This window comes from Lepidochelys kempii, chromosome 1 (assembly GCF_965140285.1).
Source record: "Lepidochelys kempii isolate rLepKem1 chromosome 1, rLepKem1.hap1, whole genome shotgun sequence".
Taxonomy (NCBI): Eukaryota; Metazoa; Chordata; order Testudines; family Cheloniidae; genus Lepidochelys; species Lepidochelys kempii.
This window is the reverse complement of record NC_136380.1, coordinates 225,784,907-225,799,248: the sequence shown is the minus strand read 5'-3', so window position 1 is coordinate 225,799,248 and position 14,342 is coordinate 225,784,907. Positions and strand designations below refer to the sequence as shown.

The following is a 14,342-nucleotide window of genomic DNA, read 5'->3' as shown; positions in this document are numbered from 1 at the left end:
CCTGGAGTCAAGTGGCTGTGTGATGATTTCAGCCCTCATTCTTAAAGAAAAATGAAGTTTCTAGCCCTTGTGGCTGTGGAGAAAGCATCAAAATGTGACCCCAGGGCACCCTAAAGGCTTAAAAAGCAGAACGTAAATAAAAACATTATTTTTACATAATCTCATTATTTTAAAGCCAATCTCATGATTTTTGGTGAGCCTGATTCATAGTATTGCCAACCCCAAATATTCAAAAATCATGAAAGACTACGTGTGAGTTTCACTCCTGTTTAAAGTCTGTTTCTAGTCTATTTGTAGTGAGGTAAAACCCCTACAGTCCCAGGCAGGTGCAGTATAAACTCATGGGAACATGCCCTAGCAGGATGTTTCCAGAAGTTAAATGAGCTATTCCAAGTTTGATGAACTGCAAAAAGAGTCATACAAAGTAACCTAGATTTTTCTACAATTGTTACATTCAAGAGTTAGTAACAAAGTAAGAATATACATTACATTTTTAAACCTAACCAGTGTCCCTTAAGTGAATGGACAGAATATTATTAGAGCTGAGTGGATCTAATATTTATTTATTTAATTTTCTATTTCTTTCTTTATATAGGAATTAGAAATTATCTGACAGGAGCACTGTATCTAAGTTATCTGCAAAAAAAAATGAGTTTTCAGGTGCCCAAGTAGCCTCTGGAATCATAGTTAAAGTTGTGCACTCTCCCCCACCAAAATCTGAAATGGTGCCCCTGTTCAAGGATTTCACAGAATCTCAGAAATGTAGGGCTGGAAGGGACCTCGTGAGGGCATCAGTCCAGTGTTTCTCAACCAGGGTCTCGGGCCCTGTGGGGAGTAGGTTTCAGGGAGTCCACCAAGCAGGACCAGCATTAGACTACCTAGGGCCCAGGGCAGAGAGCCTAAGCCCTGCCATGCCCTGGGCCCCTGCCACCTGTGGCTGAAGCAAGAAGCCTGAGCAACTTAGCTTTGTGGGGGCACCCTGTGGTTTGGGGGCCCAGGCAATTGCTCTGGTTGCTACTCCTTAACCCCAGGCCTGGCTTTTATATGCAAAAAACAGATGTTGTGGCACAGGTGGGTGGTGGAGTTTTTAATAGCATGGGGGAAGGGGGGAGGGAGCACCTCAGAAAGAAAGGCTGAGAACCCCTGGTCTAGTCCATCTGACTTTCTTTAAAACTTCGGTGGCAAACATGCACTGCTTACCATTATTTGTTACTTAACTTTAAATCAACGGATTATACTTGGGCCTTAATATAGGATCATAATTTCAAATATTTGTATTTTAAAAAAGAAATATATTTGAACAAAAAAAAAAAGACCTGATTTTTATGTATATAAATAATCGATTTTTATCCACCCTTGTTCAGTGCAACCACAGGGGTTCATTAGTTACATGCCCCACCAGCCTAGAGTACAGTATCAGGAGTGCAAGGCACAAACCACCAGGCCCTCTGCCTGTGTTGCCAGAGATCCTCTGCCCCCCGGTCACTTTGCACCCTGGTGCCTAACCGACCCCGTCCCTCCACTATTGCTCCTGGTACCAGCCCCCTGCTTCTTTCCCCTCCCCCTCCTTGCACCTTAGTGCCTGTCCCCCTACTCCCTCCCCCAGTGTTGCCCCCGGTGCCAGCCTCCTCCCTTCCCCTCCTTTTCACTCACCGGACTCCAAAGTTGCACTTGCCCATGAGGTTGAGCTTGCAGAAGTGGAGGCGCTCGCAGCCCTCACACTCCTTGCGGACGCAGAGCCGCAGCGGGGACACAGCCAGCACCCAGCGGCAGCCCCCCTCCTCGTGCACCAGAAACCTCTCGTGCCCCACATCCTGCAGGATCTCCTCCAGCTGCTGCTCGGAGAGCTCAACGTGCTGGGGGATCTTGCTGCGCTCCAGCCGCCCCCCGTTAGAACACAGGACCTTGGTAATGAAGCTGCAGACCGCGGGGTCAGACATGTTGGCTCTCGAGCCCAGGGGGTTACTGGCTAGGCAGCCTAACACGGCTGCCACTCTAAAACCGGACTAGGCAGCCTCTCCGTCCGCTCGCTCGGTTTCGTGGGCGGATCAGGCTCCTCCTCCCATCCAGCTGGAAAGAAGAATCGAAACTGAAGGCAGAAAAAGCATGCCTTTGGGTGACGGGCGGCAGGGCAGTGGTTTAAGGCAGCAAATTAAAAAGTGATAGCATGCAAAATATGTAGGAAGAGTGAAGGGCATTTTTATACCCAGTCTATTTCCTTTTGAAATGTGGGTGCCTTTGCCCTTTTCTGTGACGTGCGTTTATTCATTCCCACTTGTAGAATTGCAGTCGAGAAGGGGAAAAGACAGCTTCTCCTTTACAGAATAAAGTTATCCTGGATCTAAAGCTAAGGGATACAAGTTGCAAACTAGAAAGATGTTATTATCTTGACCATACAGTGTAGGAGGAGCAGCAGGAGGCCATTTAAACTGGGAGGGTCAGTTTTGCCCTTTCTGCCTGACCCTCCTCTTCCCCTCTCTGGCACCAACCACCACCAGCAGCAGCCTGACCCTCCTGGCCCATGCACCCTTACACCCATCCCTTCTGAATGTTAATGAGTGGCATTGCAACCGTGGGGGCATGGCCAGAAAATAATCATCGCCACGCCCTGGATGGACCCTGGCCGTACAGCCTCTGCAGTGAAGATTAGGATAAACATGTTTATATGCAGGTAATGGGTGTGGTAAGAGGAGGCCCTGAAACATAAGCCCTTGTATCAGAGGCCTGGTATGAGACCCAAGCCCTGAACTAAAGTAATGGTCAAGACTTTGCTAGCATAAATCAAAGTTAAGCTGTGCGCCAGAGGGAGGCCCTGCTCACAGAAGCTGGCAAGGCGACTGACATTGCAGTTATACACATACCCAAAAACAGGTACTACGCACTAGTAATATAAACATGTGCCAGGAATGGTACCGGAACATTATGATACAAGCACATTCCACATAGATAACAAGGAACAGACTGACCCATCCTAAAGTTTGCAGCAGGAGGGTAATATGAGAGAGTTGTTTTGTTTGAACCAACATGTACAAGGTGAGAGGTGGTACCCTAACATGTAGAGGGGTTGCATCTCTATAGGTCAGGAGCAACGTGTAACTTGGTTGTACAGGTGTATAAAAGCGTACCCTTGAAGAGTGGTCTTTGACTGGCCTAGGGGGCAGTGGTAAGTCCTGCCAATGACTGAGCTGGTCCATTGTCAGGGAGCACATATGTACTAGCAGAACTGTAGTTATCTGATCTGGGGAGCTAGAGACTGTTTTGCTTGGCAGTAAGCCTGGCCGGGTGCCTTCGTACCTTATCAGAGTCTGTGTTCATTGGGGATTCTCTCGGGGTCTGCTGTGTCAGTGATCTGCAGAGCTGGGGCAGCATATAGATGGAACACACACATGCAGCCGATTGTTATCAACATACAACAGAGCTGAGCACAACACTGGTGACATTTGATGACAATAGGTGAAAGCTCAAAATAAATGTAAAAGCTATTAGTCCTGAGATGGTTTTTTGAGCCAGTATAATATAACCGGCAAGAGCTATAGCACACATGACTTGTGGGCTGCATGTATAAGAGTAAAACCAAAAAAAAATTAAAAAAACCCAAAAAACCAACCCCCCCCCCCCCAAGCTTCAAATGCATCACTGAAGTCAATGGTGTTACATTAGATGAATATATCTTTCCAAATCCACAATCCCCGGCTAGACAAATGATTGTGATGGACTCTCAGTGGACACTAAGAGTCAGAAATTTTCCCCAGGTTGTGTGCACACATGTGCGTTTCAAAGCTATAACTTAAATAAGAAGGAAGAAAAGAGTGCTACCATTCTGAAATATTGTTTATGTAGGACCTACACATTGTGTCCTTGCCATTCCTTCTGCTAGCCATGAAAGCAGCAGCTAATTAATACAATCTATGTGCGAAGCTGTGCTGATATAATAAACGATTGCGCAGAACCAAGCAAGTAAATAAGTTTTGTTAATTTCCAATGCGGTTTGTTTGTGGGGGGAAAAAAGAGAGGTGGGAAGGTAAACACACATTGAGGAGAAAAGTCAGTTGTGGTTAAACTGAAAATTTAGAGTAAATCCATAAGGAAGAAATTTAAATGTTAAACATTTAAACAATGTAGAGTTAGAAGATTAAACTAATGAAGTTAACTTGTCGTTTAGTATTAGGAAGTTACACACAAATACTGAGGGCATGTCTTCACTGCAGCAGTGCTTTAATGTGGCTGTGTAGTCACGGCACCGGTGCTGGGAGCTATAGAAGCTCCCACCTCCATGAGGGGAGTAGCTCCCAGCACTGGTGCATTGTCTACACTGCCACTTTACAGTGCTGAAACTTGCAGCACTCGGGGGGGTGTTTTTTCACACCCCTGAGCGAGAAAGTTGAAGCGCTGTAAAGTGGCAGTGACAAGGCCTAAGCCACTTGTACTATTTGATGAAAACCAATTAACTTATGTGGCATGTGAACCTGCTCTAATCTCCTTTTCTTTGTAAACCATTACAATGCAAATCACAGTAACTAAAGTTTGTTTTTGTTTGTTTGTTCATATTACAGCTGAAAGTTAAACAGGGACTTCATTGCATGCATTTCTGGAATGTAACCCAACCCTGAACATATGTTTTCAGGGTGATCCATAATTCACCACTGCTGCAGTTTCAACTCACTCAGTGGTCCAGTGAGAACACTAATATTTTGCAATGTCTTCACACCACTCCTCTTCTTACAGGTTACCATCATGTCTGTGGCTGCTTGAGCAGCAAATGCCTAGAGCTTGGCCCATTGCCGTGCCACACAAAACTGAAGAAATTAAAGACTTCCTGCTCACAGCCAGGAGGAAGGATCCAAAATCTGTTAAGATCAAGAATCAAAAGACCATGAAATTCAAGGTGTGCTGAAGCCAGTACCTACCTATACCAGGGGTCAGCAACCTTTCAGAAGTGGAGTGCTGAGTCTTCATTTATTCACTCTAATTTAAGGTTTCATGTGCCAGTAATACATTTTAATGTTTTTAGAAGGTCTCTCTCTAAGTCTATATTGTATAACTAAACTATTGTATGTAAAGTAAACAAGGTTTTTAAAATGTTTAAGAAGCTTCATTTAAAATTAGATTAAAATGCAGATCCTGGGGTGCACACACCCCTGGGGGGTGCAAAATGCCCCTTCTGGGGGTGAGACGTGAGACTTTAAGAAGGTAAATCATCAAACACACCAAAATTAAGCACAGGCACATAAGTACAACTACTTTCATCAAACCTATGTATTTATTAACATTATATACATTATTACTGTAATATACAAAGTTTTTAAGCTAATTGTAGTGTAATTTTTGATAAGGGCTGTAGAGCACTGGGCTGGCTGCCAGTACCCCAAGCTGGCAAGAGGCTGACCAGAGCCGGAGGCCCAGACCCTGGCTGGCATGGGGACTGGCAGCTGGAACCCCAGACTAGCAGCGAGGTGAGTGGAGCCCATGCTGGTCCCAGGCCAGCAGCAGGCTGAGCGGGGCTGATGGCCCGGACCCCAGCTGGCAAGGGGCTGACGGCTGGAACCCCAGACCATCAGCAGGCTGAGCGGGGTGGCAGACAGAACCCCAGACCGGCAGCAGCTCACCCGCTGCTGGTCTGGGGTTCCGCCGGCTCCTGCCAGCTGGTGTCCCAGCTGCCAGCCCTGCTCAGCCCCCTGGGGGTTCTATTTACCCAGGCAGGCAGCTGGCTGAGCAGGACTGGCAGCCAGGACCCCGGCTGGCAGCAGCATGCCAGTAAAAGTCTGCTCACGTGCTGCTTTTGGCACACGTGCTGCAGGTTGCTGATCGCTGACCTATACACTCTGCTCATCACAGATAAGGAGAAGGCTGAGAAACTGAAGGCATCCCAGCCACCTGGTTTGACTGTGGAAGAACTGAAATGAACCAGTCATGCACAGAGCTTTTTTCATGTATTATAATAAAAAAAGAGGGAACTCTTTTTTTGTTTTTTAAAAAAACACCGAACAGAAGCTTCAATGTAGACAGAGCACTGGAGATTGTACCATAGCAATATTGCCAAGCCAAGAGATGACCTGTACCTGCCAATAGTGGGATGGGGGGGGAGAGGAGGGATGCAGAGTGAGGGAAGCCAACTTCAGCAGTGTTACTGAGCATGCTCGTTGACCCTCCATGCAACACCTCTGGCCAAGCCCAAATGTTAACACACAAAAAAAACACACCATGAGAGACAAGGTTGATGAGGTAATATCTATTATACCACAATGGCTAAAGAACAGAGTAAAAGGAGCAGTTAGAGGCAAAAATACATTCTTTAAAATCTGGAAGTCAAATGCTACTGACGAAATAGAAAAGAGCATTAATTCTGGCAAGTGAAGTGTAAAGGTATAATTAGGCAGGCCAAAAAAAGGAATTTGAAGAGCAACGAGCAAGACTCTCAAACTAACAGCAAAAAATTAAGTAGATCAGAAGGAAATCTGCTAAACAATCAGTGGAGTCATTGGATGATCGAGGTGCTAAAGGAGCACTCAAGGAAGACAAGGCCATTGTGGAGAAGCTAAATGAATTCTTTGTATCAGTATTCACTGCAGAGGATGTGGGAGATTCCCACACCAGAATCATTCTTTTTAGAAGGCAAATCTGAGGAACTGTGCCAGATTGATGTGTCAATAGAGGAATTTTTGGAACAATCGATAAAACAGTAATAAGTCACCAGAACCAGATGGTATTCACCCAAGAGTTCTGACAGAACTCAAATATGAAATTGCAGAATTATTAATTGTGGTATGTAACATCACTTAAATAAGTTTCTGTACCAGATGACTAGAGAATAGCTACTTTTTTTTAAAAAAACCTAAGGCTCCAAAGATGATCCTGGAAATTACAGGCCAGTAAGCTTAACATCAGTACCATGCAAATTGTAAAGAGAATTCTCAGAGACAGATTAATATGATTTACTGGGGAAGAATCAACATGGCTGAAGAGCCAAAATCCCAATAATATTTACAGACGCTCCCCAACTTACGCAAGCATTCTGCTCCGGAACACTTGCGTAACTCAGATTTTGCAAGAGTCGGAAACGTATCTGACCATTATGCCAAAAAAAATCCCCAAACCCATCCTATTTCTAGCTTATGGAACTTTTTCTGTAAGTGCAGATTTGTGTAAGTCGGGTTTGCATAACCTGGGGAGTGACTGTATGCAAGATCTTGACCACTGAGTCTATTAAGAATCTTTCACATAAGCCCAAACTCCACGGCCTGCGGCATGAGGCCTGATTAACAATGGACAATACATTGCTAAAGAAAAGCTGGGATAAGCAGGAAGCAACTTTGTTTGTTCAACTATACATAAAATAAGCTGAGACAGCATAACTCCAGGTGGAGAGCAGTAATTGGGAGGCTTATCGAGAGTTATAGACACAGAACTCGCTGAGAGGGGCATTGAAGTCTGCTCCCTGGTTCAGGAGGAGATAACTGTACATACTCCCCGAATGCTAATCAGGGTTTAGGGAGAGGCCTAACATGACGTCATGAGTTATGGCATCCGTCTCTCACAGATGCCAATCCTAGTTCGCAGAAATGCATTGGTAAATCATACATGATTGTCATTGCTGTGTACTGTTTACTGTTCTTTTTGCTTTAAGACCCTCCAAGAATGTAGCTGTGGGCGAACCTGTCTGGAAAGAGCCACTGTCATTTCTATGGACCTGAAATCAGGATATAACTTACACATTGCAAGAGGAGAATTTTGAGGGATAACCCCTGTGTATTCGCTAACATGTTAACCTGAGCTACGGGCAGAGCCATTATGGAATCTTTTAGACTATTGGCTTGTTGTGCTAATTTTGTCTTGCTGCTAGAACGTATCCAGGGTCCTGGGAATTCCCACCCAGTCACTTCTCTCCACCCATTGGCACCCTATCATAAATCAATTGTTTAGCAGCATCTCACTGAGCCTAAGAAGCGAAGGGACACTCTGCCAGCACTGTGCGTAATAAACCCTCGTGCTTGACTCTACATGATGTCGAACTTCTGTTCCTTCAATGCCTGTGACATATCAGGTTACAATCCAGACTTATGAGCAGCTGTCTCACGCTTGCCCTGCAACATTGGGTGCTTTGCATTGCCTTGCTGAAGGAGTTCCCACCTGGGCTCCTCACAAACAGCCTTCCAGCCACACATGAGTGTTTGTGTGCCATTGCAGCCTGCCAGCCACACTTGGATCACACTCTGGCTCTCACCAGCCTTGGTTATACTACAAGGTGACCCCAACACACCCCCAATCTTAGATTTCCCCCCAGACATGTATGTCCTATATTGCCCAACTTTCTTCTTGACAATACAGATCATATAAAGTCCATTATTTCTTAGAATAGAAATAATATGCACTCAAGTTGCCACCCCAAATAGTGTTTCCCAGACACTTTATTTTATCTAATCCAGTGTGTTTAAATTAAAGTACAGTTAAAATCTCTTTGTAGTTAATAAGTGAGTACAAGTAATGAGGCATAAAAGTCAGAAATGATTACATGAAACACAGCTAGCATGTAACTCAAATTGTGTTAAATTCGAAGTAAAGTTTTCTCACTTTCAGTGGTCTTACTGACCAAGCTCCTTAGGTCAGGACCCTCTCTCTCCCCATTCCCATCACACTGGTGGCACCTAAAGCAACAAGGGAAGTACTTGTTGGATACTGGGAGAAAGGTTCCTGAGCTAAGAAGCTTGGTCATCAGTTTATCAAGACTACCCCCAACTGGAGCTGAATTATCTGTACTCTCCAAGGGACTGGTCTTCTGTGCCCCAACAGAACCTTATACCATACTAACACGTGGAGAACTACAAGAAATCTTTCACAACAATGTCGTCACCCACGATTACCATGTTCCCACCAACAGTTATAGGAAAAAAGAATCTGACTGGACATCAAAAACCACACTCTTGATCATAACACTGATTGACTGTGAAATCCTGAAACATCACATCTACCACAATCTCCCCACTGCTGAGAGGACAGCTATGCAGAAAATTCTACCACCAGATGCTGATCAAATTAGCAGACAAAGGGGAGGACCCCCAATCATAGTCTCCAACTGCGATGAGTACATTAGCTAGGCCACAGGGCCGTCCTTAGTATTTATGGGGCCCTACGCAATATTAAACTGGTGCCCCTATGCCCGACGGCAGCCTGGGCTCGCAACCCGGGGTGAAGGGGGGAGGCAGCAAAGGATACCGAGACATCTGGCCTGCTTCATGGTGGCGGTAAGTCACAGTTCCCCGCAGAGACCCCAGTACCCTCTCTCTCACGCAGAATGCGCGGCACTGGTATATTCAGCTCTGTGAATATGGCCCCTGCCTAAGGGGACCGTAGTGTGCACTAGGTGTACAGGACTCAACTTGCTTTTACCTGGTGGTGTGGGCAGTGGGTGGAGCTGCCACATGGGGAGGCTAGCTCCCCAGCCCACCTCTGCCTGTAGTCCCACCCATACTCCACTCCTGCTCTGCCCCAGGCCCCGCCTGCTCTGCCCCAGGCCCCGCCCTCTCCCTATTGTCCCCCTATTCTCTTCCCTCCCCCACCCTGCTCACCCTCTTCCAGCCAAATCCCTGAACCCAAATGAAGCAGATAGCATTTGGAGAAAAAAACAAAACATTTTCTTTAAAAAGAAATTGCAGAAGAGGTGTTTTTTTGTAGTATGTTTTCCATTGCATGCCAGATGTATATGTGTGTGTGTGTGTGTATATATATATATATACACACACATATACATACACACACACACCCCTGTGGGTTGGCAAAGGCCTGTTAAATGGCTTCATTACCACTTGAATGGCTCTTTAACAGTTTCAGTGTTCTGCTCATAGGTCTGGAGGGCTGAAGGCTTTTTCACTTTTAAGTTACTAGATCCCCTCTGGAGTAAGAGTCATCAGGCTGCAGCAGCTAACTGTGGGAACCAGCAGGAAGGGTCAGAACAGGGAGAGGAAGAGCCAGGAGAGTATGCTGTGTTTGTCAAGGACGGCCCTGCCAGGCCAACCAACAACTCTCCATGACCTCCAACTATAAAGAACTCAAAGAAGATCCCGTACTACAATTTATCCAGGAAGTTAAGGATATCAAAATCCTTCCTCAAACAACTCAGAGAAACTCTACAACCTCATCCCCCATGAATCTACTTCAGCTGGGAGGTATTGCTAATTTAGAGAAGGACAGGGATACCCTACAGGAGGATCTGGATGACCTTGTAAACTGGAGTAATAGGAATAGGATGAAATTTAATAGTGAGAAGTGTAAGGTCATGCATTTAGGGATTAATAACAAGAATTTTAGTTATAAGCTAGGGACGCATCAACTAGAAGTAACGGAGGAGGAAAAGGACCTTGGAGTATTGGTTGATCATAGGATGACTATGAGCTGCCAATGTGATATGGCTGTGAAAAAAGCTAATGTCGTCTTGGGATGCAACAGGAGAGGTATTTCCAGTAGGGATAAGGAGGTTTTAGTACCGTTATATAAGGCACTGGTGAGACCTCACCTGGAATACTGTGTGCAGTTCTGGTCTCCCATGTTTAAGAAGGATGAATTCAAACTGGAACAGGTACAGAGAAGGGCTACTAGGATGATCCGAGGAATGGAAAACTTGTCTTATGAAAGGAGACTCAGGGAGCTTGGCTTGTTTAGCCTAACTAAAAGAAGGTTGAGGGGAGATATGATTGCTCTCTATAAATATATCAGAGGGATAAATACCAGAGAGGGAGAGGAATTATTTAAACTCAGTACCAATGTGGACACAAGAACAAATGGATATAAACTGGCCACTAGGAAATTTAGATTAGAAATTAGACGAAGGTTTCTAACCATCAGAGGAGTGAAGTTTTGGAATAGCCTTCCGAGGGAAGTAGTGGGGGCAAAAGATCTATCTTGCTTTAAGATTAAACTCGATAAGTTTATGGAGGAGATGGTATGATTGGATAACATGGTTTTGGTAATTAAATATTCATGGTAAATAGGCCCAATGGCCTGTGATGGGTTTTTAGATGGGGGTAAGATCCAAGTTACCCGGGAAAGAATTTTCTGTAGTATCTGGCTGATGAATCTTGCCCATATGCTCAGGGTTTAGCTGATCGCCATATTTGGGGTCGGGAAGGAATTTTCCTCCAGGGCAGATTGGAAGGCCCTGGAGGTTTTTCGCCTTCCTCTGTAGCATGGGGCACGGGTCACTTGCTGGAGGATTCTCTGCTCCTTGAGGTCTTCAAACTACAATTTGAGGACTTCAATAGCACAGATATAGGTGTGAGGTCTTTTTTAGGAGTGGTGGGTGAAATTCTGTGGCCTGCATTGTGCAGGAGGTCAGACTAGATGATCATAATGGTCCCTTCTGACCTAAATATCTATGAATCTATGAACCTCATCCCCCATGAATCTACCTCAGGGACCTTCTACATGCTTCCCAAAATACACAAACAAGGGAAACCCAGGCAGAGCCATTATATCTGACCACAGCACTCTTATTGGAGGAATATCAGGACTCATAGAAACCATGCGTAGGAGGTTGGGAAACCAGAAGTGTCTGGGAGAGAAGAGGGAAAAAAAAAATCAAGATGACCCTTACTCTGTCCTGGCAGATTCTATACAGAACTCATGGCAGGAGTGGTAGTGGAGGAAAGGCATAGTTGAATCGGTCTGACCAAGTAAGAAGCAAAACCTTGCCCTGGGCATGGTGAGCTAGGGCTGTCTAAAGCAATACATGATGCATTTTCTGTTTGCTTAGAGGCAAATAGATCGCTGGTTGGGATTCCCCATAGAGTACACAGTCATGGAGCTCCCACTTGTGGTTGACTGAGAAATATCGGAGAGAATCTGTGAGCACATTTTGCTTGCTCAGGAGATAGGCTGTGGATAGGGTGATTTGATTGCTGATACACCAGCTCCAGAGGCTGACTGCTTCTGCACACAGAGAGGCAGATCGTGCTCCCACTTGCTTTGTTGGTGTCAAAGACAGTTATAATGTCAGACAACGTTACAAGGACACAGTGAATACAGAAGAATGGAAGAAAGGACTTGCATGGCTTCTGTACTTTTCGCAACTCCAGGATATTGATGTGCATTCTGGCCTCTCGAGATGTCCATGCATCTTGTGCTATGTGGCTGTTCGTGTGGGCTCCACAACCGAATATGGATGTGTCCATAGAGATGGTCCTGTCAGGAGAGGAAGGGAGAAAGGGGACAAACGCATGCCTAACACTGATTTGTCCAGCACAGTAGGGAAGACAGTGCCTCAGCCAGAACGGTCATCAGGAGGTTCATGGAATGACAGCTTGGGGAGTATACCTACTGCAGCCAAACTTGAAAGCAATGAAGGTGGAGGCTTGCAAATGGAGTGACAGTGCATGAGGCCATATGACCTGAGAGAGAGAGACACGTTTTGACCGTTACTTGAGGGTTGCTTGTGACATGAGCTAGGATATTGTTCATGGTCTGAATCCTGGCCGTAGGCCAGTATGCTCTTGGGGTGATAGAATTTAAGGTTGCCCTGATGAAGTCCAGAGATTGTGTGGTAGTTAGAACAGATTTCTCGATATTTATGCTGCTCCCAGTGAAGAGAGGAGATACAACATCATGGAAGTTGATGCATAGGTTTCCTGGTGGGATGTGGCAACAAGGAGCCAGTCATCCAGACAGGGGAAGACAATGAAACCATGATGTCTGATGTGGGCCACTACATCTGAGAAGTGGGGTTTTTTTTAACCCACAAAAGCTTATGCCCAAATAAATCTGTTAGTCTTTAAGGTGCCACTGGACTCCTCATTACAACTGAGAATATCTTGCTAAAGACTCTGGGGTCGATTTCTATTCTGAAGGGGAGAACTCTATACTGAAAATGGTCGGAGCCCACCATGAATCTGAGAAAGCATCTGTGAGAGGGATGAATGTCTACAGGAAAGTAGGTGTGCATCATATCAAGAACCGTGAATCACATGCCCTTTGCTAAAAGATCGCTGCTAACGTGACCTTGTGAAATCTAGTACACGAATGAAGCAGTTGAGATGGTGGAGGTCGAGGATTGGTCTCCAACCGTCCTCCTTTCTGGGGATCAGGAAGTAGGTCGAGTAAAACCCTCTCCACCCTTGGTATTGCAGAGGGACGTATCTATTACTCCTCTCTGTAGTAAGGGGTTCACCTCTTGTTTAAGAGTGGTCCCTGTAGAGAAGTGGGGAGTAGGTGGTTGATAGAGGTAGATATACAAACTATTGTATAGCCAGAGTAGCTGAGGTTCAGTTCCTACTTGTCCATTGTTATTGCACTCCAGTTGTTGAAAAAGTGTGCTAGACGGTGTGGTGGTGGTGGGAGGGAGAAAAGAGAGTTGAGAGGGCTTAGTGTTTTGTGATGGAGATTGAGATGCTGAGCCTTGTTGCAGAGGTGTAGGGAAACTCTCACCGACAGTGCTGTCTACACCGGTGCTTAGGTCTGTGTAACTTACATAGCTCAGGGGGGTGACTTTTTCACACCCCTGAGTGACATAACTTATACTGCAATAAGTACTAGTGTAGACAGCCTTAGTAAAACCACTGCCTTTTCCTTTTCAGTTATATTCTGTTCCAGTCTCTCGATAGAGGTGGACCAGTCTTCTGAGCTATCAAGCCAGTCCATTTTCCCCCAATGAGCCAGACATTTAGCTTTCTTTTCCCCCACAAATAGTTAGTTCACTCAATCCCAGTGGCTGAAGGCTACAGTGTCCTTTTAGAGTCTCCTTCACTAGGCCTATGCAGTTGCTGCATTTCAGTGTATTGCTGGATTAGGACCCCAGATTCATCACTAGTTGGTGACACTTGCTCTACAAACAAAATTTGTAGAAACCTCACAAATGGCATTCCGACTAAAAATTTTTACTAACCATACACAAACATGCCAGGCCTGGCTACTTATGTACTGTTATTCTGGCTGGTTTCTAAAGAGAACACTCCTAAAAGGCTCAAACTATTTCAAGGGACCCTATCCAATTCATATACACTACCGGGGCAAAGGGAGAAGCAGGGCAGGAGGACTACAGCTTTCTCTTTCCCTGGAAATTTCCAACTTGGGAGATCCAAGTGTTTTATTATTACTTGTATTACAACTAAAATTGGGACCCCCTTGTGCCAGGCTTTCTGCCAACAGATGGACAAACAGTCTCTGGCCCAAAGAGCTTAAACTCTAAATAGACAAGACAGTCAAACAGTGACATGGAAAAGGACTTGCTTAAAGTCCACATAGAAAGGCAAGGGCAGAGTAGTCCTGCCTCTTAGTCTAGTACCCAAACCATTGGGCCACATTGCCTCTCCAGCTTATGAGAGCAACAATCCCCAAGGTCTGCTCACACTAACATATGA

At 45.3% G+C, this 14,342-nt stretch overlaps 1 protein-coding gene and 1 pseudogene across 4 annotated transcripts in view; one reads left to right on the top strand and one right to left on the bottom strand.

Moving 5' to 3' along the window:
* LOC140899739 (protein mono-ADP-ribosyltransferase PARP12) overlaps positions 1-2,058 on the bottom strand; it is a 43,974-nt gene extending 41,916 nt beyond the window's left edge. For all 4 annotated transcript variants that reach the window (XM_073315718.2, XM_073315708.1, XM_073315738.1 and 1 more), the window contains exon 1: positions 1,654-2,058. In XM_073315718.2, the coding sequence (XP_073171819.1) occupies positions 1,654-1,940 (287 nt within the window). In that variant the 5' untranslated portion in view covers positions 1,941-2,058. The remainder of the gene's footprint in view (positions 1-1,653) is intronic.
* A 554-nt stretch (positions 2,059-2,612) lies between these two features.
* On the top strand, positions 2,613-5,903 carry LOC140907804 (large ribosomal subunit protein eL38 pseudogene; annotated as a pseudogene).
* Positions 5,904-14,342: the final 8,439 nt, after the last annotated feature.